Source organism: Lates calcarifer, linkage group LG18, assembly GCF_001640805.2.
Source record: "Lates calcarifer isolate ASB-BC8 linkage group LG18, TLL_Latcal_v3, whole genome shotgun sequence".
Classification (NCBI taxonomy): Eukaryota; Metazoa; Chordata; class Actinopteri; family Centropomidae; genus Lates; species Lates calcarifer.
Window position 1 is genome coordinate 11,099,234 of NC_066850.1, and position 26,786 is coordinate 11,126,019.

The 26,786-nt window shown below is 40.3% G+C and overlaps 1 protein-coding gene across 3 annotated transcripts in view; it reads left to right on the plus strand.

The window, feature by feature from the left end:
* The window catches only part of creb3l2 (cAMP responsive element binding protein 3-like 2), a 107,102-nt gene that overhangs the window by 71,106 nt on the left and 9,210 nt on the right, over nucleotides 1-26,786 (plus strand). Inside the window, exons 1-4 of one of the 3 annotated variants that reach the window (XM_051077805.1) lie at nucleotides 3,831-4,418; nucleotides 25,787-26,030; nucleotides 26,162-26,379; nucleotides 26,493-26,571. In XM_051077805.1, the coding sequence (XP_050933762.1) occupies nucleotides 4,320-4,418; nucleotides 25,787-26,030; nucleotides 26,162-26,379; nucleotides 26,493-26,571 (640 nt within the window). In that variant the 5' untranslated portion in view covers nucleotides 3,831-4,319. Of the gene's footprint in view, nucleotides 1-3,830; nucleotides 4,419-25,786; nucleotides 26,031-26,158; nucleotides 26,380-26,492; nucleotides 26,572-26,786 lie in introns of those variants that run through there. The other 2 variants (XM_051077803.1, XM_051077804.1) reach the window with 2 other exon arrangements.

The window sequence follows — 26,786 nt, forward strand, 5'->3', positions numbered from 1 at the left end:
TCAGTCAGAAGACGACGTGGCATCGCGTGTCTGTGTTCAAACCCGGTCTGAGAGACGTGGCCTACCAGTATGTCAAGAAGGGGTACGAACCATTTGTTTTCCTTTAGAGAGCAGGCAGAGATTAGATTAATTACAGAACGAGTACTTTTATCACACTATATTAGATATAAAATGCAAATAAACAATATGAAATGATTATATATGAGGTATAAATGGTTGTGAGGGGGATGGAGGTGACATGCAAAAAATGTCCCCAGCCAGATTAGAACTGGGAACGTTGTGGTTGTGTGTGTTTTGGTTCTCAGACCATGATCCTCCTGAAAGCATATGCAAATGTATATTTTTAGCATCATAAAGCCCTGCAGGCTTGAGAACTGGGTGTACAGGTTTAGTTTCATAAAGAACCAGGACTCTGAACATATTTCAGTTCCACTAGTGAAAAACAAATGATCAAAACATTAACTCAGACTTCTCAAACCGTCGACTACAGCTCAGTCATCTTCTCCACTGTTTATTTAAATGGTTAGTTTGTTTCAGCAACTGCAACTGACGAGATCCTCCTGACCACAGCTGCTGTTTTTTGTTAGTGAGGAAACTTCAGACTTAGATTACAAAACCTTCCTGCAGCAGGTGGCAGGGGTTGAGTGATATGATGACATGCACAAGTGAGAGATTTTCTACATTCTCTTTATACTGGACTGTCTGTCCCTTTAATGTCTCTGCTTTCATTAGGCACAAATCAACAAGCAGGTCATCACACAGGAAGATTTTTACAGCTTTTTACAAACCTGCAGGGATGTATTATTAATACCCAATCATACAGAGAGAGGAGTATTAAGGGGTAAAATCTTATGTGTAACTCTCAGTCAACTGAATCTAAAAATCAGCTAGTTCTCAAAATGATAAAAACGCAAGAGCTGAATTTCAAATTTCAAAAGATTCAGCTGTGACTGATCTGGATTCTCGTCTCATTCAGGTCCAGGATTCTAGTAGAGGGAAGCTGGACTACGGGGAGTACGTGGACAAGAACCAAGTCAGACGTCAGGCCACCACCATCATCGCAGGTCAGATTAAACATTGGCATAAACACAAATGATCTCTGTCAACATGACTTCTAAAAAACACCTTTCTCCCTCCTGTTTTCTCCAGATAACATCATCTTCCTAAGCGACAACATCCGAGACAGAACCTGAACAACTTTCCTCTATCAACACAACAACTTCTTTTTGTATCTTCTCGTTTGTATAAAATAAGACTTGGACCCAAAAACATAAAGGAACTGTTTGACCCACCAAAAAGGGGACAGAATAAGCTGTGACACTTTGATCATGTTTGAATGTGGCGCCACCTGCTGGTGGAAAGAGAAGCCTTCGATGCATAAAGAGTAGCAGAAAAAGTCCACTCTTGTAGTGTGCACGTATACACTTACTGATTATGATCTTTTATTGTGCTACATGTACATAACTGTTAAAATATACACTTTACGTCCTATTTACGCGTTCTTAAGTTTTATGTGTGAGATTAATGTTTGGAAATGCTTCTCATGAATCATAATTCTGGGTTTGATGACTCTTTACAAAGTTTTGAAAAGTTGTAGCTCTTCCTCATGTTGAAGATCATACGAAGCCATTATGGTTTTTCTTTGTTGCAACAGTTAAGACGACTTCTCTTTAATCTCAGAAATTGTTTCTTGGAGAGGAAGACTGTGAATCGGGGGGTCTCAAAATACTCAATCTGACACAGGAAACACTTCCTCGAGACTGCAGAATTACCTCTTTATTTCACATCATCATCTCCCAGTAAAAATAATGTCTCATGTATTAAGTGCTGAAAAAAATTCTACTTGTTACGCTCCATTGCCCATGACAAACTCACAGGATTATCTGCATAATGCGCAAAGAAGTTGATGTTTTGGAGATGCACGACATGTTAAACGTGTCAGCTATGTCTGCTGAACATGAGAGAAAAGTTAACCATTGGACAGTTGCTCATTACTGCATTTAGTTCAACTGCTTCCCGTCTGTCGTCGTTAAATGATACAGTATAAACCCAGTGAGTATGTGACCCCTGCTGTTAATGAAACACACCAGATTGACCTCAAGTGTTGTTCTCCACTCACAGTTTGCATGTTTTACCTCACCACACAGCCGACTTCACAAGTGGACAAATCACTTGTGAAAGATAAGGTAACCCTCTTTGTCATGTGACAAGAAGTTTTACCCTTTCGACCTCACTGTACCCACCAAACCTCTCCTTTAAAGAAGTCTACATTCTGGATTTTAGTCTTTCATGTGCGAACAGTGTCACGTCCTGCTTTGACTTGATGACAAATGTAAGCTGTCTTTCTGTCATGTCTCTTCATGCAAATCTCTCCTGATTAAACGCTGTTCAGCGCTGATCACTGAAACATGTGAAGATATATTTAAAACTTTTGTGGAAGCGCCTTCAATTGAATTTTCAGTTTTCTCTTGCTTTGGGTTTTTCCTGCTTATATACCTGAATTGTGCATAGTTAACACTGCACATTATTGTACTGACATGACAGTTTGATTAGTTTTATCTGTTCCCTTTATTTTTATTTTCTGCCATGTCACTCTTTTGTCAGTTGTTATCACACTTATCTGTTTTTCATTTCCTTCCTGCACAGCGACTGGTTACTTTCACTGTCAGTTCATTTCTCTGTAATGGTGTAATGCTACAATAGACATTTTTCAAGTATTTTTGTCTTCACATTATTTTGCTCCCTTACTCCAGTCAGAACATGTGTCAATAACTGTTGAGACAACACTCAAGAAAGTGGAGAAAAACGATAAGTTAAACATTAAAAACAACCTTAGAAACGTAGAGATAAATCACAGATGGAAGTATTTGCATAAAAACTCATAAAAACATGTATTTTAACGGAGATGTAAACACATTTCAAAATTCATTTTTAAATGCTTGCACTGCTCGGCTTTGATTGGCTGTTTCTGTGACAACGAGGGTGAGCCTTTACGCGAAGGTATTCTTGGCCTAAAATGATTGGTCGCAGGAATTTTAAATCTCTTTCTTGATTGGCTGCATCACTTGTCAGTTGAAGGCTCTGGAGGGCAGGGCTGCACGGTGGAACTGGCTTTAAAAAGAGAGAGATCTGATTGGTCGACCGGAGTTGTGTGGGCGGGGCTGTGAGTTGTAGGGAAACCTGTGGATTCGGTTTTGAGAAGCGTCAAAGAGACAGACCGGAAATACAGATTTAAAAATAAAAGCTTAAAAAACATGTATATAAATGCAATACAACAGACTTTTATGCATATGCGTAAAATTTTCTCGTAAGTAATTTGTATTTTCCTAAAAGGACACTTTGTAAGTAATAACTGTGACTAGATAGTGTATAGGTTTGTCTGAAGGAGGATTGTCTTATCTTATAAAAATAAAGTTCCACACAATAAAAGTTAACTCAAATTAAAATACATGGGTTAAATGTACTTACCGTTTCGGTGGAATTCTTTACACTTCACCAAACCTTTTTGAATCTGTATTTTCACACAAAAGAAAATCTATAATAAGTAACCAATTAATTTCTGATTGATTATAAGAGAATTCTTATATCAGATTTGAAAGTTCATTCGGAGTAGTAGTAGTAGTAGTAGTTGTAGATGTAGTAGTGATAGCGGTTGTATTTAGTCTATGTTGAACCAACCTGAACTAAGGAATGAGAGGTTTATTTTGAAATATGATACCGGAAACTGTAGTTTATCATTGTAGGTATTTGAACTAGTGTCACAAACAGCTGGAAAATATGAATCACTTTACATTTTTAACCTTACATTTAATTTCCAGTGTGTTAGACTGAAGTTATAGCTTGTTAACAGTTGTTATGAGTGTTACCGCCGGTTAATTCTTGATTTTCTATATTTTTCTCGTCTTTCTGTGTCTTCGTAGCTCCGCCCATACATTCCTCTGTGTCTGGGCCGCGAAGAGGAGGAGGAGGAGGAGGAGGAAAGAAAAGGAAAGAGAGGCTGCGGAAAGCTGCCTGTGGACCCTGAACCAGAGAGGAGATGATAAACAACAACATCAACAACAATAAGTCTCAGTCTGACTCTGACTGCTGCAGCTCTCTGACACACTGATTCTCAACCAGCTGGACGTGTTTCTGTTTATTTTTTGATTTCTTTTCCTTCACTCAAACAAGTTGTTGGGAACTTTTTTTGGCCGGATCTTGGAGTTTAGTTTCCAGTCTGACCTGCGCTGCAACAAAACCGCGCTGACTCTCCTGTCGCTGCTGCCGGAGGAGAAAAAACAACATCCACAAGGCCGGAGAGAGTCTGTGTGGAGGGAAGCATGGAAATCCTGGACAGTAGTGAACCGTTCCTACACTGGGACAGGAACCTCAGCGAGCTGTCTGAGGCCGGGGAGATCGACTCTGTGCTGTACACCAATGTAAGTTATCGACCACTGATGGATGGATGGATTGATGGATGGATGGATTGTGAAGGGGTGTGGGTGAGGAACCTGTGTGATGATTGATCAGGGCCTGGTGATTGGCTTTGTAGCGTCTCAGTGGGAAATCATCACCTTTATCTCACTTTAATGAGGATTTAATAGACACGAGGGGGGAGGGTAATGCTAGTGTGTGTGTGTGTGTGTGTGTGTGTGTGTGTGTGTGTGTGGTGCCCTGCTCTCCATTCACAACTTGAGCCTTGGGGTCCAGGATGCAAGTTAAGACTATTTCTCAGCAAGGTAATTGTCGTTTTCCCCCTTTTTTGTTTCATTTAAACACATTTTAGTAAAATGGTGACAAAGTCTCAACAATGACAGCTTCTTATTTAAAGAATAACTAGGTTTAAGGGACACAGAGGGGGAGGACCCCACCTGAACCCAATTTAGTCTAGGGCTGCAATTAATGTCAATAAAATGTTGCAAGATAGGAAAAAAAAAAACATTACAAGTTCCCAGAATCAGTAGTGGAGTCTTCAAATACCTTATTTGTATAACCAACATCCTTAAATCAAAATTATACTTAAATTCATTTTCAAAGTTTTCAAAAACCAAGGTGATGTCAAATGACTTGATATATGTTAAATGTTCCTGATACAGATCAGAAGTTTTAAACATTTAATAATGACCAAAGTGCACATATTGAAAATCTATTTGAGATGGCAACCACCGGATTTCCTTCAAAATAAAACACCCAAGATTCATTTAAGGGGGGTTGTGTGCAGATGAGTGCCTCCTGTTGAATGAATTTCCAGTTGACTAAACACTTCCCTGTACAAGTTATACCCCACATTTCATCTCAATCAAAACTGGGACTATTTAGCGTGAAAGCCTTTTAGATTTGTACTATTATTCCAAACATTAGTTTGTTGAATATCTTTGTACAAAGTCATATTCTCCTCACATATAAACCATATATAATCAATAGTTTCCTCACATTTTGTGCAGGAGAATTTAAATGCATGCATGCATCTAAAACATCATTTAAAATTCTGATTATTTCACTGAATTCAGTAAGATTTTTCTAGAAATCTCTTTTTATTTCGTTTACTTCTCCAGCTTCTCCAGATCTCTGTATTTGCACACACTGGGAGCTAATTAAAGCTTTACTGGTCACAGTGGTTGAGCTGTGTAGTTCACATCACAGAAAGACCAGGGGGATGTTTCTTTGAAGAAAAGTTGACTGATTGCAGAAGAAGACTTCATCACCCCAAGTTTTATAAATCCAGCAGTCACATGAAGATTATAGTGTGTAGCGTTTCTGTTTGGTTTAAGAAGTCTGACAGGTGTTTATTCGTGAAGTTACCTTGAGTGAGTGCGATTCCTCAGTCATAAATTACTTTATCACCTCTATTATATCCAGATTAGGTTCACAGTGCAGTTATGCAATGCTATACTGTAGGACTGCAACCAAAGATTATTTTGATTATCTGCTAACATGGAGTCTGTCCATTCACTGGTGAATACACTGAGCATTTATAGTAATATAACTTTATTTACATAATTGCAGAGACAAGCTGAGAAAACCAGTTGCTGATGTTACTGTTTAACACAGTATCTCATTTATATTTGTAAATCATAAAAACTTTATTAAAAATAATATTTGCAGTGATTTTCAGGTGTTTTATGTCTTATATTTTTCAGCTTTATATAAAGGGAAACAATAGAGTTTTCAATCTTCTTTCAATCAAACTGTTCTTTAGCCATATTTTGCCAATTATGCTATCACTATTGTGAGCATTAACAGCTGGACGCTACAGTGACTCACTTGCTAGCTGGTTTGCATGCTAACTTCAGTAGAAGAAGTGATAGAAGTACAATCAAATCAAGATTGAAGGGATGACGTTTGATGCTGAACTTGCAACATTTCTTGTAGAGGTAATTAAACAACTGTTAATGCTAACATTGGCTATGTAGTAATAGCAAAAAAACGTACATATAGTGCCTTTAAAAAGCTGAAAATAATCACATAAGTCAAAGACAAAAATGTTATATAATTCTTGTAAATGCTAAATGTCACTGTTTAACCTGATAACCAGTAGTAGTAGAGATAGATACAGTAGAATATAGTAGAAATAGATTTAAAACACACATGGTATCATCTCAGTGAAACAAACCCTGTGTTTTGATGGCCATTTGCCTTCAGTTATGTAACTTGAAGTGTGCGTTGCAGCCATATGTCTCTCTTGGTAACACTGTGGGCCAAGAGGAGAGTGTGTGTGAGTCAGTGAAGCCGTGTGTGAGTCTGATTTTGTGCACACGTGTGTGTCTGTGTGAAGAGACGATGGGAGGAGAGGTTGGGTTTACAGGAGAAAAATCCAGCTGGCTTGCAGGATGGCAATCAGACACCACAGAGGCCTGAGACTGAGACAACACACACACATGCACACACAGTCACACACACTTTGGCATTTACCTCTTCTAGGAAAACCTACAGACAGGTAAAGGCTTGTGCAGTTAAAGCTGTGAATGTAGGTCTTTTAAATAAGTCCTGAGGCTACAGTTCCTGTCAAATACCAGTCAACCATATCAGACCAGCTGCTTTGTTCCTCAGTTGTCTGTTAAAAGATTTACTGGAGGATTGGGTTGATCAGAAAATCATCCACAGGGCTCCAGAGGACCATTGGCTAAATGGCTAAAAACCAAAATACATTTCTGAATAAATAGGAAACGATTGCAAGTCCATGCAAGAGCTGCTGAATCATGTGTCTGTTGAAATTCACTTCACAGAGGAACTAGAAGTTTTCAGTGCACTGCTATAACAAAATGAGGGAGCGTCTGCAAATTGTTGTTGATGAATTTGAAGGCGATTAGTTTTGATTCTGTTTTTGGGTTCATACTAAAATGTCAGGGGAAAAATGAGTGTGAAATAGTTTCTTAAAGTACTGAAACTTTATCACAGTATTTGCTTAAGTTAGCATTTAGCCCCTTTCCACCATTGTGAACCTATAGGTGCTAGTTTTTGGGGCTGATGCAAGTGCTGGTTCAGGGGTTGGTTCAACTACATCTCCTAAGAACTGGTTAGCTTTTGCAGGGGCTAGAGAGCCCGGTGGACAACAACAACAACGACAAACTACATCGTCCGAAGCTCTAATTTTAGTGTTTTCTTTGGATCAGGCAGACTAGACATTGCACTCTGATTTAAAAAAAATGGCAGTGACACATACAGTTTTAGTTGGTCTTGTTGGTCACAAAGTGTTGGTGCTGCTCTTGAAACAGTTGGTTCTTTAGCTATTGAAACGTGAAAAACTTGCTCATGATTAGGCACCGACTCCAAACTGGCCCTTGAACTGTATTGGTGGAAAAAGCCTTGCACCCTGAAGTGAAATTAGTGCATTATCCTCCTATCTTTGGATTTAACTCTGGCATTGCAAAGCTGCTTCACTTTTAAAGGGTTAACCTGGATTCAGAGCAGTGGAAAAACTGAGTTGTCTTTCCTACAGGATCCCGACTTGGACAAAAGAGTTTACAATAAAGTAACATAATAAAAAGCCACTTACTCTAACATTTGGAAAATATTTCTATTGATTTTGCAGGTTCTGTTCCTCTGTTGGGATTTAACCACACTTACTTGCAGGTATCACTGTGTAATTTCCTTTCATATTAATGACTCAATTCACTGTTCTGATGAAGTGAATGTGCTCGGATAGGTAAACCTAGACTTAACAGATCCAGGTGACAACCAGCTCTGTGACACTGGTTATCCAGGACGAGAGCAAGACTAGACTTGCTTCATGACACAGGGCTCAGTCAGGGACATGCACACAGATAACTTTGGTTTTTACATTTTCATTTTGTGAAAAGTATATTTATTTCATGGTATAGGAGGCTACGACGTGTACATTTACCAGCCAAGGAAGGTCTAATTTCAGATCATTTGAAACTCATATCAAAACAACACATAAAGGCCAGGTTGTGTTAGAAAGCAGCACTAAGATGCTCTTGTTAGCATGGTGAATATTCTATATATAGTAAAGCATGAATAGTATGTATGTGTGTGAGCGGGGGGGGTGCATGAATGTGAAAGCCAACAAGACTGCAGTGTTTGAATCTCAGGCCGCTCGAGAAACAGACTGTTGGGTCTTTGTTCCTCCTCTCAGGCCGTGGGTCGGGTCTCACTCTCACTTTCACTCCCTCCGGGGGTTTGTTGACCTGGGATTCCTCACAACAATGTAGAACCTTCTCAGGCCAGTAAGCATGTGTGCTATCCTCAGCCTCGATGCCTGCTTCACCCTCAGAGGTCGCTCCCATCTCTGTTTCTGATTGTGTTGTGTAAAAGCTTTTATCCCGATCAAGTTCCTCAGGTTTTTAAATTGCATCAGTGTGGAGGTGGAGACGCATCGTCCTTCTTTCATCTCCGCTCACCTGTGACTGAAACAATCCTTTGTGACGTTGTAATGAAGTAATAAGAGATATTTTGGTTTCGTCTGTATGACGTGAAGGAAAACATACTCGAGAGATAAGGTGAAATCAACCAGTTAATCAAACCAAATCAAAATGTTTGTAGGTTTCTCACTGTTTAACATCTTTAAGTCACCATTTTTATAATCTCTGTAGGAGGTTGTAAATGGTTGGAGATGTAAGTGTCAGTGTTTATTTTAGATTGAAATTCCTGCATATTCGTGTTCAGACTCTAAAAGATCTTGTCAGTCAAGTTTTTAAGGGATGGGTGAACTGTTTTCTCTTGCTCTCTCTCTCTCAGTGATTTAACCCCGCTGTGTTCAATCTTTTTTGGATTTGTATGCCTTTATTACAGAATGTTTAGGACAGAGGCGACAGGAAATGAGGGTAGGGGGAAAGAACTGAAATCAAACTGGATATGTTGTAATTACATGGTCAGCATCTCAAACCACCTTCTTACCAAGGCTACAACCGGTAACTTAATGTTGTTTGTTGACAGTTTTCATACAAAAAAATAGATTTCCTGTCTCTTAAAGCTCAAACTTTAAAAATCACTGGTGTTTAAGGATTTCTAACTAGTATGATATCGGTCTGTTATTTAGTAGATATATCATCTGTCAAATCTGGATTTAAGTGCAAAGGGAAACTTTTTTGTTTTTGAAAACTGTTTCGGGGCTCAGTTTATTAAATTTTGACACTAGTGACTTTTGTGTGTAGATTGTGGTTATTAGCTTCCCAGCCAATACCTCAACCTGGAGGTCGGGATCCACACAGTGGTCACTGGATGAATGAAAGGTTGCAAGAGTCAGTGTTAGAGTCAGAGTCCAGGAAACAGACAGAGACAGACAGAGACTGGCCTTAAACTTAAATACCATCTTGTGCACTTGCTCATACTCGAGTGTTTCCCAAAAAAGAAAGAAAAAATTGGCGTGTTGCTCAGCACATGTTGTACTCCACTGCAGAAGAGGAGTATATTTGCTCTGCAAACGCTTCAGGGCTTGTTCCAACTATGTGTGCGCTTATATAACACACAGCATACCTGCAGATAAAGACGCACCTCTGTCTATAAATCTAACACCAGCTCTAATCCAGTGGTTTTATTAATATACGTGATGATCTCGGACAGCTCAGCTCAGCACACACTCAGGGTGGAGGTGTTTTATTCACACACACATTCAGGGTGTAAGCAGCTTGGCCCATGTGCTCACAGTGCAGAGCCTGTTCTCCATCAGGGCTGGGCATCCTGCTCGCCGGTGGCCTCACTCTATCTGTCTCTGTCTGAATGCTTCATGTGTCTGCTGTAACATGAGCGTCAGTGTGTAGGGAGAGACGGCCATTCACACACACACACACACACACACACACACACACACACACACACTCGTAGCAGTCTTTTTTTTTTATCAAGAAGCAGATAAATGACGACATCATTTCACAACTGGTCACATTTTACTGCCAATCAAAGGTCAGAGTGTCTCCACCGTTTGTATATACTGTTACACATGTTCCAGTTTTACATATTACAACCCGACCAGCCTCTATCTGTGAGTGTTCGGCTAACAAAGCGTACCTGTGCATGATAATGAAAGACACAGTGTTATTACTGCAGGTGTGGTGCCGGATCTCCAGGTTGGTCTGAAGAGTTGATTGTTAGGTACAGACAGCAGCAAAATCAGAAATATACTGATTCACAAACTGTGTTGAAGTTTTTGCTGCTTGTAGGGAGCAGATATTCAGACAAAACTTGTTTCGTAAGTTTTCTTTAAGATAATCCTCCTGTTCGTGGTTATGAATGAAATTTATTTAATTGACTCCCAGTTTCTCAGGTGAATTCTCAGTTAAATTTTGAGTCAAGACATGCAAAAGAAATACAACACGATTAAGAGAAGTTTGCTTTTGTCATGGCAGCAGATGTAGAGTACAGGTCACATTGCTGCTGCTCAATTTAACGTTATTTTTGGAACTTTTTGGGGCTCTGCCAGTTTCATTTTCAACATCTAGTACAAATTTTTAGCCAGATAACCTGATTGATTTCACTTCATTTTTCAATCTTTCAACCTTGATTCTTTACACTGACACATTAAAGTGTAATGTGTCTGATATGCAGCTAGTTTGATTAGACGAGCTAACCACTGACTTAGACCCTGTTTACAGCTGGCATTGATATACAGTCTCTATCTGAATATTCTCTCTGGATAAAGAAAAATGTTAAAAATGTTAATCCTCCTCCTGCTGGATTAATCTGTCAATTAAATACTATAAGCAGCAGCTTTAAGTCTGCGCCTTCACAAAAAGTGAATTCAAAATTGAATGATGTCCATGCATGGCAGTGAACGCAACATCGCCCGTTGATCAGATGTCATTATCTGGAAAATGTCTTCATATACAGATCACATCTTAACATCAGGTGTAAATGAGACTTTAAGAGACAGTTATTTATGTAAAAGTTTATTTGGAAATCTTTCAGAGGCTCCTGGTATTTTTTTTTAAGTTTGACCTTTCAATGCACAGTTACTTTACTTTGCTACAAGTTGAATCTGGGCCAAGAGCTGCCTAAGTCTTTAAATACACATTTATAGTAGAATTATTCATTACTACATAGGTCGTAAATGGTAAAACTTGACACAGAGTGTATTCTAATGTGACATTTACTTTGAGGTTTAAAGTTCTTGTGCGTCAGGGTCTTCATTCTTCTTCTGAGGTCTTTCCACCCTGATAAGAATGAGGCAGCTTTAATGTCTGTCTCCGATGTTCCTCATTATTCACTTCACTACGTCGCTCTAATAGAAGCCACCTCGCCGACTCCAACTCTCTCGGCTTTTAGAAAGTGACAGTAGCTCTACACATGGTGCGCACATGGATGTGAAGGACACGTTTTTCACTCTTTCAAATCTGATGCAACTTCTCTCCTGACTTTGAAAGTGGACTCAGACTCGGGGTTTGCTGCAGGCAGGCAGCCATTTAAAGAGCGAGGCGAAGGTAGTAATCAGAGTGTGAGGGGGATCATTATGGAAAATCCACAGGAGCCTTCGTTCTCTGAGGCCAAGCTAAATTTATCTCTGTCCGTCTGTCTGTCTGTCTCTTCCTCTATACCCTTCTCTCTTTTCTTATTCTGGATCCTTCTACCCCATCGCCCCTCACCACCACCACCACCACCTCTCCTTTTGCTTTAGGCACCATAAAAGGTTTTAAATGATTGTGTGTGAGCTTGTGTGTGTGGTTAGCAGCCCTATAATGAGCCTGGAAACAGCTTTATATAGCTGCAGCCTGATGAAATGCAGCAAACTGACCACTCCTTATTTCTTTTTTTTCTCTTTTCCGCTACTTTCTGTCGTCTCACCTTTTTTTCTTCGGACAGTTTTTAAACATACTGATTTTGGAGTGTGAGCAGTTTATAGTTTTTTTAAAATAATATCCTTATTATAAACTTTAAAGTGGCAGACTCAACAGAATTTCATTTTATTTAGACTTAAGGTTTTCTGCACCAGCTTTAGTATTTCAGGTATTAAACATCAAAGAGTTTAAAGCCTGTAAACTGCTTATTAAACAGTGAGGAGCGTGAGCTGCGAGACACACTCAACTTTGATGTTTTTTTAAGTAGATCTTGCAGCTTACATCCTGCCTCATGGCTCCAAGTTTAGGACAGAAACCTCTCCATCCATTTGCCTGGTTAACCTTTCACCCCTCTTTCCAGCCCTCCTCCTCCCCCTCGTCACTCCTCCAGGGTGAGCTGAGAGTCAGGACGAGTCGGCTCCTGTCGAAAATGCCAGAAACTTCTCCCGATTCTCCTAAGAAACTGCTACTTAACCTCCCTGCTGCTCCTCCCGATTATTTTCTGTTTGTGAACAATCTTGATGTTTTTTCCCTTTAAACTTCCATAGAAACATCGAGTGGAAATACTTTGCCTGTTCTCTTCATGTTTGGCATCACTGAGGAGTTTCACTTGAAAAACAAATAAAACCCGTTCATATTCATCCAACCACATTTTTTTGGGTTAGAACAACATTTGGCAGTATTAGCCAGTAAATAAGTTTGGAAAATTGAATTGAGTGTGTGAGAAGACGTAATGTGAGCTGTCTCTGGCCTGTATGTGGAAGTGTGAAGTTGGGCCAGTTTAAGCTTAACTTTAGGCCAGTGTCAGCTCTTGAAACTGGTATTTTGTCCATAGTAAGTCTAACGTGAGTCTGACAGCTGCAACCTGACAAGAATGTTGGTATCAAACGACTGCAAAGACAGTGTTTTTTTAATGTCCAATGCCAACATTTTAAAAATTCTCACCCCTAAAACACTTGGTTAAGTTAGGGGAAGCTTGTGGGCGAACTATCACAATGACCCTCCCAGTGCAGGTTTAAGAAGCTGATGCCTCCCCCCGCTTCGTCTGTCAACTGGGCAGTTGAAATGTGGAGCCAAAGGTAATGTACTGACACCTTGTCAACAACTCTCTGTTCCCCTACCACACATATATCAAGTCATTCCCCTGACTTCAAGGTTCTCTTTCCTAGAGGGTGGAGTCCTCTGTGGTGGACGGTGGAACCTGAGATTAGGTGCTCAGGTTGGCTGGTTAGGGTTGGGGTTGCACTCAAAGACAGAGACGGTTAGGGCAGATCCAACTTGACTTTCTGCCTCGATGCGTAAAGGACACACTATCACTTGCGTTGGCGCTGAATGCGGGTATTGGATGCAAATCATTAGGTGCAGAGTGGTCTAATATGGACACGATGTGGTCACTGTTGGCCACCAAGCTTTGTTGGTTACTTGCAATATGATACTGTTGGTGTGCTTGTTCACTAAACTTCGACTGCATGGAGAAAGAATTCGACTGAAATAGACGACAGTGATGATGACTTATGTGTTGCAAACAAACTTTGAGGAGACGTCTTGCTGACTTTTATCTGCTATCTGAGTAGGAGCAGGCAGCTGGAGAAGATTTGGTCATTTTATCAACCTTCTAACACATGGATCTGTCAAATCTTACTGTTTGTTTGCACTCCTTTAAAAGGGAAACACCTCTTGCATGAACCTTTCTGTTCAGAGAGACACGAACAAGCCCATTCATCCATGAAAAGTTTCAGTGTGTGTCCGTCTGTGTGTGACTTGACATTCAAGCATTCTTCTACTTGGCAAGCATCCGCCTCAGAGAGCTCTGCTTTAACACAGGAATTAAGATCAGCGGCGCGCCCAAACAAGTTTTGCTGAGTGTTTGCCTTTTCTGAGGATTAACAGCCTCACTATGGGGGTACTCAGCAAGACCTGACGCTGACCTAGTTTATACCTAGCATCCAGCAGGAGGTGGTGGAAGGAGTCCCTCAATAAAAAAAAGAGATCTTTACTCATCTTAACAACTTGTGTTTGGAGGGATAATCCTGCAGCAAACAAGCAGATAAAACACAAAGAGAAGATCGCAAATCTCCTCACTTTCAGGCCTTGAAGTAATTTACAGATGCCACTTGTTGAGTTGAGGTAATTTAAACTAGAGAGAGTCTATGCAAAAGGAAGAAAACAGAAGGAGAAAATTTAAGAAATACAAAAGCAGAGCTGGTAAAACTCGGGGTGAAGGAGTTCCCTTGTTGAGCAGCGGCTGGAGAGATGTGTGTTAGTTAGTGTGTGTAATGGTACTTGATGACCGGTCAGTGTTACAGTGGAGAGATGGAAAAAGTTATGCATGTGTGTGTTGACCCAGTTTTAGACAAGAATACACAGAGGATAAGAGAGAGAGAGAGAGAGAGAGAGAGAGAGAGAGAGAGAGAGAAGCGGGGATGAGAGACATAGGAAGACAGTTGTGCTTGTGTTTGAGTCTCGGCTGTATCTGACAACTGTGTTTGAGAACAAGTGGAGTCTGGAGATGGACTAATGTAGTTTGGTGATATGCCTACATATATAAGTGTGTGTATGTATGTATATGATAGTTTTGTTATGCCAGATTTTGCCAATATTGCACTGCATTTGAGGGTTGAGTTTACTTGTAAACAAACAAAAGTTTTGTTCACATGAGATATTCTGAATAATTAAAGTCTTGTTATGTTCATACCTGGTGTCCACACGACTCCAGAGTTTTTTAGCCCTTCAGAGGGAGACTGCTGGTCATGTTTTAATTTGAAAACTCCAGAGTTTTAGTCTGGATGACAATTAACTTGAGACTTTTGGAAATGATGACGCAGATATCCAGGTTCACTTCCTTATTGTGTCTCATCACTCAAAACATACTCTTCCCTGATTTGCCCGATGTGTTGGCCCAAGCAGAGAAATCTCTGGTCTTACTTTCCTCCATTGCTGTTCCTCGTTCATAGTATTTTCTGCAGCTAAGCAACCGACTGCAGACTGAGTCGACATTCTGCTTCCTGTTTACACCAGCACGCACATGCCCAGTGTATGTGATTGGTCATGTGATATGCGTTTTCATGCGTGTTAGTATGGATGATTATTTCTGATATGGAGCTAAAACACTCGTCTGGATGGAGATCAAATGAAAACAGAAGAGTGTGGACGTAGCCTAAAACTACAGCTAGCTCCTGGTTAGCTTAGCTTAGCATAAATACTGGAAACAAGTGGAAACAGCTAGCCTGGCTCTCTCCAAACGTAACAAATCCTAAAACTCACTAATTACAGTTTTATGGTACAAATCTGATGCATCAGGCTTTGGATACACAGAGAATACTTGTTATTAGCATCAATTTATTATTAGTTTTGGTCTTTTCATGGGATTTGTTGATAATGAGAAATGTAAAATACTACCAGCTTTATCCTTATAGGTGTTATAGAGACAAAAAGAGCCTGAAATGCAGGTATTTCCAGGCTGATATTGCAGCCTGTATCAATCTGGTGAAGTCATTATGTAACATCTGGAGGGTCAGTGGGGGAAGAGTGTAGGTTGTACACAATGATGGGTCAGTGTGACAGAGCAAGACTGGAAAATTTGTGTTACTGTCTGTGTGTGTGCTTTAGGGGGTTGAATTTTGAACTTTTGGGAAGCTACAGGAGGCCGACGGGAGGGATTTTTACAAGAAGGGGGATCCAAAGGGAGAAAAGGAGACGCTTTCTTTCCATTCATCATGTTGGAAGTCTGTTTTTCTTTATCGTCTCAGTCTGTGGATCTGTATTACTAATTCACACACACATGCACTGCAGTATCTATGAGTCAGATAACAAGTAGTTATCATAGTTTTGATAACTACTTGTGAACTCCACGCTTCCTATTTTTAACAAATTTCCTGTGGCTGAGCATAAACACCTACAATAAAGCCTTTTTTTCCCTAAATCGTGAAACATTAATCAAACCAGAAAGAGGGTTAAAGACCACAGTATTAAACAGGAAGAGGCTGGAAACTGTTTTGTAATGGATCTCCTGTGACATTTGTCACATGCAGAGGCTTTGTGTGTTTATGTATGTGTATTCCCGTCCTCGCCTGTGGGTGGAGAGTAAACACTCGCAGCCTGGCTGGATGTCACGCCTAATGTTTTTCTCCCTCACATCCTGTTGTTTACATCCGTTAACTATCACTCCACCCCCGTCACATTTTTTGTTTAAAGAGAGGAGTCAAATATACAATAATATGAAGGCAGATGCATTTATATTCGTATATTCAGGAGCTTTAAATTGGACTGTTTTAATGTATTTTGTGTGGATGACTGGCTGATATCTACTTTTGAAGTCCTTCTTTTGGAAAACTTCCCTCCCAGGACACACCTCTAATCTAAATATCTGATTTGTCCTCCTGACCTTTGACCCAGCTCTGAGAAAAGAAATCTGCCCCGAGGGTTGGGCAGATGAAGTATTCACCTCAGAGTTCTCCAGAAATAGTTTTGGGTCTTGTTTAGGGAGCCCAACATGATGCTGTCAGGTTCCACATTTTGTCCAACCAACACTAAAAATTGATGAAATTGAAATTCTCAGTCTCAAGATATTCAGTTTTTTCTTGATGCTTAATCAACCAGATTTCTTAAAAGCATCAATTTTGCATGTTGTCTTTTCTTTCTTCTTGGCACTACAGTTATTTTGCTTGATCCTTGAATGTAGAATATATTATATACTGTTTGCATTATACTGATACCCAGCCCTAACCAGGAAATAACTACTTTCCCCCTGAGCCCTATAGATTAGTTGATTAATTAATCATTAATTTAACATTTCCTAGTTCCAACCTCTAAATATATAGAATAGACATCTTTTCTTTTATAGCAAATTGAAAATTTAAAAAACTGGGCTTCATGAAATGATCATTTTCACTATTTTCTGACATTTCATAGATGTAATGATTCAACAGTTAATTAAAACAGTTCATCAGTTGTAGCTGTAATCATCTCAGGATTCCCTTGTTTGCTGAAAACTTGCAGGAGGTCCTTTGCTTCTTTTCCTCTTTTCTATTAGTACCTTGCTTTTTCCTGGTGCACTCATGGTTTCCTTGATTACGCGATAGTTTTGGCAAACTGAGCCGGGATCGGTGTCTGGGATCTGGGTCACACAGTGTCTGTGCTGTGCTCTTATCCTTGTGAGAACCAGCTGGAGTCTCCCTTCGGAATGGGGGCATTTTTGTGAAGGTAGATCATTCTGGCCGAGCTTCAGTTCTTCCATGGGAGATTGTTTACAGCCGGGATGAGACATTGTGGAAGAGATGATGTCAGTGAGACGAATGTGTGTTTGCTTGTCTGCATGTTGGGAACGAGCAGAAGTAAATACACAAGAGGGAGAGAAACACAAACATGTGAAGCTCTACGAAATTTATTGCCTTTTCATGCCTGAATTGGTAAGCAATTTATTAAAAATGATGGTCTGATACATAAAACTGCATCATGTAAATTCTCTGACACAGTCCAGACATGAAACCTTGGTGCTGCCCCCTCCCCCAACACTTCCAGATAAGACCCAGATAGCAGCAGCCCTCCAAGGCCTGTGATTTGTCTTGTTTTTCTGACACACAATGCCACAGACAAGCAGTTCTCAGGCCAAGTGCTGCTACAATAAATGTGAAGTGTTTCCAGAGTGATGTATAGTCCTGTTGACTATCACAGTTATCTCATGCATTTGGTTTGGCTTAGCTGAAATCTGCAAACGTCTCATGGTTTCAGCTTTTGTTGTTTGAAAGAGATTTGTACCGGCGTGTTATGGTGCAGCTTGTGTTGGGTTTGATTATACATCACATGAATTATTTATCTCTGGGCAGGAGCAGCAATTTGTGGCTTTTGAATGCCAATGTTGGTCCAACACTTGGGACCAGAATGAAGTCTCTCAACAACTGTTCAGTGGATTGGGGTAAAAATTGGTACAAACATCCATGGTCCCCAGAGAATCAATCCTAATGACAGTTGACCATGACCATTCCTAAAAATGTTGGTAGTCTGAGCAGGTAACGTTTTTTATGATAATTAAAGAAATGTTGATTTGAGAGTTCTTATTCGTATGAGTCCACCAGTGAAAGTCGTTTTATTTTAGCTGTTGTTCATGGACAGTATATTCTATATTCAGTATATTCTTAAATTCAACAAAACGCTCTCTTGCATTTAAGCTTCAATTTCTGTCATACTCAGCTTTACTTTTTTGTCTTTGAAACTAACACAACATGCTAATATGCTAAACTGTAGCACACAGCAGTAACATGCTAACGTTAGCTTTCGGCTCAGAGCACAGCTGCAGACATTCAAAGCAAACAGGGTGTTTTGATGGAAGATGAGTCAAGCCTGACAACAAAGAGCTGAGCCTGAAAAGCTGATGTCCCGAAATATCCACTGTACTTTTTATCCATCAAGCAAATAAGTTTTTTGATATGTAAACAAACAGAATAACTATAAACACACTTATTGTGTTTAATGGAGAAATGTTGTTGCTATCCATCTAGACCACTCAAACACCAATGTCCTGGTTCTACTTGATTCAACTATTTGCACTTAAGGTCAACAAAAAGTTTTAAGGGTTGTATTAAGAGCTTGTGGAGGAATCCCTGCCACTCCGCAGATAAAGTATCTCCACATGTACTTCAGCTAAGTGTTAAAACAGCTTGCACACATTGTTAGCATTCCAGCAGGTCCTTGCTGCACTTTGGCTTCCAGCTGCAGGAGTAGGATCCACCGGTTTCAGCCATGAATGCTAACAATGCTAACACAGTTCAAATATGCAAATGTTGTGCTCTCTTTTTCTTCAAGTGTTTTGGGAATTTGACCCGAATGGTGGGAATCAGCTCAAGAAGGTGGAGGGGCTGGATTTTACGAGCATCTCTTGACTGGCTTGGGGACAAATGAATGACATTTTCCGCCTCTGTGCCAAAATACCATTGAGCAAAGCTTTTACAGAAGCAAGGCACTGTTGTAAGAGTGACTCTTCTTGAATAAAAGAAGCTGTAAATTAACTTCCAAGAAGATGCTGTTGGAATAATTAAGGTTAAAGTTACATTAGGCATCATAAAATACAGATATACTTTTGTTAAAGCTCCTCAACTGTGACACTTTGCTGCTTTTCCTTGTGATATTGTAGTAATTGGATTATTTTTGGGGTTTGGGCTGTTGGTCGATCAAAATAAGGCATTTAGTAACACTCTACGGATACTGTGATGTGTGTTTTTTTTTAACTGCTCATGTTGTAAAACTCAAATGATTTATCTGTTAATTGAGAAAATAAACAGCAGTTGCAGCTATAAACCCACACTAAAACACTTTATAGATGTTGATTTATTAGAAAGTGGTGTCTAAAGTTTAAAAGAAATGAAGTCTTTTCATGTTTTTCACAGTTATTGATGACAGAGACATCACTGAGAGGCAGTGGTACAGTTTGTCTTAACAGGCAGATAAATCTTCAGATATCTCTTCAACCTTTAATACTAGTTATCTGGTCATGATGGGACACGTGTGGGTGATTTGAACGATGGATCCAAACCAAACTTAATGAGTCACTGGATTTATCTTGACGTACAGTAAATTCATGTGTGTGTGTGTGTGTGTTTGTGTGTTTGTGTGTGTGGGAGAGAGCGTGCGAGTGTGTGTGTGTGTTTGCCTGTTTTATTAGTGTGTTTGCAGCCTGTGTGTCATCAACAAAAGTACACACAGATGAGTCCAGGGCAAGGTACACACACATGTACAAATACACACACTCAGCTGGAGACACACTCGCGATAGATGACCTTTAGGCCTCTGTGTGTGTGTGTGTGTGTCTTTTAGCATTGTCAGACATTTTTTCCACTGCATTCTCTCACATCTGGTTTGTCGTTTCAGAGGAGGAAGGTGTTACATCATCATCGCACTTTTCCTCTTCCTCTTCGTAACCCCTCTGGTTGTTAAGGGTTAAAACAGACACAATTACAGACCTGAGAGGACATTCCCTCTCCTCCCTGCCCGCTCTCAGACCGTTAATTTTGCTGCTAACTACTGACCTACACAGCTGTCGAGGCTTTTATTGACAAGTCTCATCAGGCACTACCGTGTCAGGTACCGTGGTTTTTATAAGGATCTCACCAGTTTGTTAGAAGAAAGTCCTCCTGGTCGTCAAATCAAGTATGGTAATGCCTTTTGATGCTCCGTGTTAACACTTCAGCCTTCACTAAGTCTCATGATGGGGTGGCATTTATTGATATTTAGTAGTAGAAATTTTAATCAGATTTTTATTTTCATCTTACAATTAATACTTTAGAAAAATATATATCAGTTTTTTCTGAAAAATAAAATGTACCTGTTAATGATTGCTTCCTAATAGAGTTGAATATGCTCAGTAACGTTAAAGCCTGAGTAAAACCTGAGTTTTGGTACTAAAACGATCTATTTCAATGTCAAACTCAGTGGATTTAATCACATTTTTCAAATTAATCAGTGTTTAATGTACCAAAAATGTTGCCTAAATGAATCACGGTACAGTTTAATTTCAAGAAATTGTGATTTAAATCAGGCAGTGTCTTAATAAAGAAAAACTCAGAATAACCAAAGACGGACTAACTTCACATACTTAATAGTTTTATGTATTTTTATGTAATACTACCTCCCTGCAGATAATTTTCTTAAAACAGACCTGACAGTCACTTCATTATTTAGTCAGATATCGTGTTCACGTTGGCTGATCAGTGACGTGCTGATGACATTTTCAGTTGTAATGGAGTCTGTGGTTGCAGAAAGGAGCAGCAAAGTCAATGTTTTTCACTTCACCTCTGTACAGATTCAAACTATAAGCTTTGTTGACTCATCCAGGCTTTTTGGCTGTTTTATTTGGTTGTAGCTAAGATGAAATCTTAATTCCTAATGCAGCGAATACTTAGCTTAGATAAGTCGATTTCTCTCTGACAGGGGTGGAAATGCTGCCAACTGAAGGAACTGTAGGTCCCACTTGTGCCACCAAAACATTTCTGACCGGTCAGGGGATGGACACAGGACCTTTGAGGTTGTCCTGTGGTGTCTGGCACTGGGACATTGGCAGTGTCCTGTGGGGTTGGACCTCCACTGACCTGACTTGTTCGGGCTTATCCCACAGATTGTAGATGAGATTGGGATCTTGGGAATCAGCACCTTGGGCTCTTTGTGGTGTTTTTTGAGACATTTCTGAGCAGTTTTTCCGGTGTGGTGGGAGCATTGTCCTGCTGGAAGGAGGCTGCTGCTTTTTAGGTGGGTGGTACGTGTCAAAGTAACATCCAGATGAGTGAAAGACCCAGGGATTCCCACATATCTTAATGCTAAATTCGTAATATCCAAAGGGAATGTCACCAGTATCAAATTCAGTATGTTGTCATATTTGTGACTATAGTGGAATATTAGTGTGCATGTAAAGGTATTGAATGATTATGGTAGATTATTTTGTTTACTGCACAGCTTTGGGGGTATAGTTTCACTGTTGCACTATTACTATTATTTCCCAATACATTGTCTTTCTTTAATGTTTTATTCCAGGAATTTCCAGTAGTGTCACTGTCAGCCCTGCAGTCACTCCCCAAAGCGCCATAACAATCCAGCTAACTTTAAAACTAAATTTGCTCTTTCTTCAACAGAGTTCTGACCTAGTTTTCACTTCATCTGTTTTCCTCTGGTTTGATTAAGATCGGACATGTTTAAAGTATATGTGAACCTGCAGGGGTTTACAAAAGGCTTGTCTCTGTTTGCATAGCACAAGATTTCTCTGCACTGCGGTAATCGCTCTGCATTTCCTCCTCCATCTACGGACTTCATCACGGCTTCAATTAAAAGATTACAATCTGCACTTTCAGCGATGTTCTCCGCTTGTTTCTATGTGACAATTCAAGAAAATATGAGAATAGCCTCTTTGTTATCACCTCCTCTCCTTCAGAGGAGTTAGTAACCTACTGATTTTTTGCTCCAGATCCAGTTTAAACTCCCAGTTTTTCCCATTTAGGTTCCAGCTTATTCTGTTTCCCAGCTGGAGAGTGTAGAGTTACAGTCGGCCCTAAATAACACCTCACTGTCGGGCAGCAAAGACAAAGAGGTTTCTGTTGTGTGTCTCTGTGTGTGTGTGTGTGTGTATATGTGTGTGTGATGAGTTACACCCAGCCAGTGACTGATCCTAAGGCCTGGTCGACTGCCCCCTTGCATTGCATTTTTTTCTTTCATACACACTCACACACAACCACAACCACACACTCCAAATGCAGAAATGACAGGGAGTCTATAAACCCTCGCTATGTTTCTTTGGTGTGGCTCTGTTTTCATGCAGGCAGACTTGGACCTCAAACCGTTTCCTGTTCTTAAACAAGACAAGGATTCGGTCCTTTCTGAGTCCTCATGCTGGGCTGGATGATTCATTTATTTGTGTCTAAATTTAAGATGATTTTAAAGGTGATTTTCGTGCTGTATTGTGAAGCAGAGGGAAAAACCGCAGAGAGAAAAGGGTGGTGTCAAAGGTCATATAAACCAGATTTAAACCCACAAAATATGGCTTAGGTTTGGTCTTAAACATCATTTCTGTGTGTAATTACTCCTCCGTAAAAACTACGCCCTCTTTTTCTTTTCCCATCTTTAAGTCTTTTTGGGCTGAAAGCTGAATCAGTCTCCATTTTCTTACATCTTCTTTCTCTCAATAATGTAAAACAATATCCTGATAATTTCTACTTAATCTGAAAAATTATATATTGCAGGTTAGAGCTACAAAAGTTTATCAAGTAACTGAAAAATCTGAAAAAATAATCATTTAAGCAATGATTTTGACAATCAATTAATCGCCCAAACACAGAGATATACACCGTCCTAAGTATGAAAGTATGATGGAAAACTAGTGAAGGTGATATGGACTATAATTATTTGTTATTCCTAGCAGTATATAACTCCTAATGATATATAACTTATTTAATAAATGTAACCCGGATCCAGAGAAGCAGCACAATAGATGGAAGGACTGACTAAGACCTTTAAAGCACTAAACTCTGTGACTTTTTGAGACCTGCAGATGCTCTGGTCTAAAGCTCTTTTTCCTACTTTTAGCGTAAAAAAACAACAACCAGTATTTTATTCATTTGAGCTGACATTATAATTACTGTCATCATCACAGCACAGCTCACAACTGACAGTGTGTGTGCACTTTGTATGAAGATCTGAAGGGGTGTGACAATGTCAGATGTGTAGAAGATGGCTCTTGGTAACCGTGGAGATTTAGTTGTTGCCAGGAGACGCTGGGGGAAGTGGGAGGTAAAACGTTGTAAACTACTGTAAATGTTTATGTACTTTAATACACATTCATATCATGAATTGTTTCAGTGACACACACTTATGGTTAGAAATGGACCCACTGGGGGATAGATGTGTAAATATTGCCCTCCCTCCCCCCCTTGAGTAGATTCACGGTATGCTGTCAGTGTTTGCATTACACACACACACACACACACACACACACATGTCCCCATCAGAGGCCTGAAATCGGGCCATATAGGGCAGCGTGCGGCAGCAGGAGTGTGCTGCGTGTTTATGAAGTGAGGAGGTCATTTGTGTTGGTAATAGAAAATGCTGGAAGTCAACTCCTCTCTTTCTCAGTCTGTAATCGAAGCCACATGCTTGGCATTCGGCCGTCCACCCTCCTCCTGTTTCCTCCCTTCCTCCATCTTGATTTCACTCTCGCTCTATCCATCCGTCCATCCATGCAGACATCTATTGTCAGCCGTCTTTTGTCTGCTGTTACATAACTAAACTAAATGTGTCTAAACTGTACAGTAGACATGACTGTAGATTTTCGCTAAATCAGACTTTCTTCCTTCCTTTTTTTCCTCTTCAACTTCATGTGAGTCTAATTTAAATTGTTTATTTCCTTCTCATTGGCTGAGCCCAGACTGGTCCCATATGGATAATATTTCCATTGGTCACATTCGGTGAATTCTGCCTGGTTACACAACCAGAAGTTACATCCGCAATTTTTTCACGCCCTCTTAGTGCAATGAGTTCAAGTCAGGACAGGACTGGGAAAAGAAAAATGTACATTTTGTAGTTTCTGTCACACATTTGTAATATAAGATGGGACGTTTATGGTTCCCTGTGTGGATAAATATGCTGTGTTGTAACCAAATAATGTTGGTTTTGGGATATGGGTGTAAACTTGATGCAACCCCCATTTTCAGCAAAACAGATGAAAAAAAATGTGTTACATGCCAAAACTGACAGCGGTAGACCACAGTGTGACACAAAAATACTGCAAAAATAATGTGTGATTTATACCAACATCTGCTTATAAACTATAGAGACAAAGTCTCATTACAGAGACCAGGGTACAGAGGTTCATCAGTGACAAAACTATAGGGTGAGGAAAACAAAACAGACATACAAGACACAATAGTGTACATTTGGTCACCTATGACAAATGACGAAAGTCTATGTCTGTATACACATACTATATATTGTCAAATAGACATAATGTACACAAGAGGAAATAACAGAATTGTTTTTATGGCACACCCTGTCCATGGATGAAGATGTTTTATATTTAATATTTTATATTATGTTACGACATATATTGCTTTGCTGATTACTTAGCTCTCATTTATTTTTATTGTATTTTGTTGAATATTGTATAACGAAACAGACAAAAAATGTGCCAGTGGGCTGAGACTGTTTCACTCATTTATGGTAAAATTCAACTTTGTGCAAGAGTTTTCTATAATCAAATGTTTCTAGAATCTGGTTAATGTGTTTAAAATCACTGTGGACTGAATATGTTTGGGTTTTTGACTGTTGTTTGGACCAAACAAGATATCGAATCATAAACATTAACAGCAGCCTCAGTGCAGATATTTATTTATAAAATGTAAGGGCATGATGGTTAGAGGTCTTGTCTATAAGCTTCCTGTTAGAAAATGCAGCTGTATTTACCACACACACACACACACACACACACACACACACAGGAGATGTATGTCAGTGTGTTACCATCACATCACCACCGAGGTTTTGCTTTGGCTGCCTTTTTGTTATAACTAGACACTAGACATAACACCTGAGCATGGAGGGAGATCTACAGACACTCACCTTGTTGAGAGATGAGAGCAGGAGAGAAGAAGAATGCAACAGCAGGAAGGTGGTGGTGGTGGAGGAGGACGAGAGGCTGATGGGGAGGGGGCGAAAGAGGAGATTTAAGGGTGGAGGAGGATTCGTCTGTTAACTTCTGCATGTGTTTTGTAAATGTATCACCACACTGAGAGTCACACAGACAGACAGACAGACAGACAGACAGGGAGACACTGATTGGTGGGGGGAGATTTTCAACCCAGTTTGTTTTAAGTGGGAAACAGTTTTACAGGTTTCTGATTGGCTGCTTAAGTGTTCCCTGGGGGAGAGCCGAGGGAAAACTTCAAGGAAAGCCATCAATAAAGAATTTAACAGCCTCTAATTACAGACAGGGAGTCACAGACTCCTAACTACAGGCTTTATGTAATTATCTACCTGTCTCCTCCTGCACACGGCCTCATCTCTCATGGGATCAAATTTATAGTATTTTCTTTCTCCTTTCTTTGCAGCACTTCTCAGAGCTCCTCGACGACCTGTCCCAGGATGCTTTGCTGGGCCAGCTGCTCAGCGACCCCTTCCTTTCCGGGGTGCGGGGCGGAGCGGAGGCCATGGAGGGCGAGGACGGAGGCGACCTGTCCCCGTCCTCACCCCTACCCCCTCACATCACGGCCGAGCACAGCTACTCGCTCTGCGGGGACAGCCGGCCGCAGTCGCCGCTGTCGCACCTGACCGGAGAGCAAGGCAGCGAAGCAGGTGAGACGCAGAAGATAAGACACGCTCTTCAGACAGATACTGATGTGTTACATAATAAAGATGCAGTTTGAAACGTACATTCAGTAGCACAGAAACACTGACAGACGTCCGTGTCGTCTGTCCTGCAGCAGAGTCTGACGGGGATTCATCTGAGTGGCCCATGGAGCAGGAGGAAGCTATAGACGGCCTCCTGTGTGAGACTCCCTCCCTGCTCCCCACCCTCTCCCTGTCTCTGGCCTCCAGCGAGGGGCCACAAGCACCCGAGGGCCCCACTGTGGCCCCTGCTGCTGCTGCTGCCAGCCCAGCTCAGACCACAGCCAGCAGCCACAACCACGGCAAAGGCATCAAGGTGAGAAACCAGAGACATGATGAATTTTTTTTCAGAATTTTTTTCAGTTTTTCATTGTGTGTTACTTCAACTTTTCTCTCTTCTTCCTCCTGTTTCTCTCGTTCCGTTTACAGATAAAAGAGGAGAATATCATCCCTCAGATTAAACTGGAGCCTCATGAAGTCGACCAGTTTCTCAATCTTTCACCAAAAGGTCAGAATTCACATGAAGCAATGAGGACCCCTTCTGGCCGTGTAGAAGAACGCAAATATTTTACTTGAAGTAGAAGTGGTAATAAAATATTGTGAATATACTCCATTACAAGTAAAAACCATTCATTTAGAATCAATTGAAATCAACTTGTGTAAAAAAAACTGATCAAAACATTCAAAACATGCCTACTGCAATGACAGAAAGTGGGTAAAAAA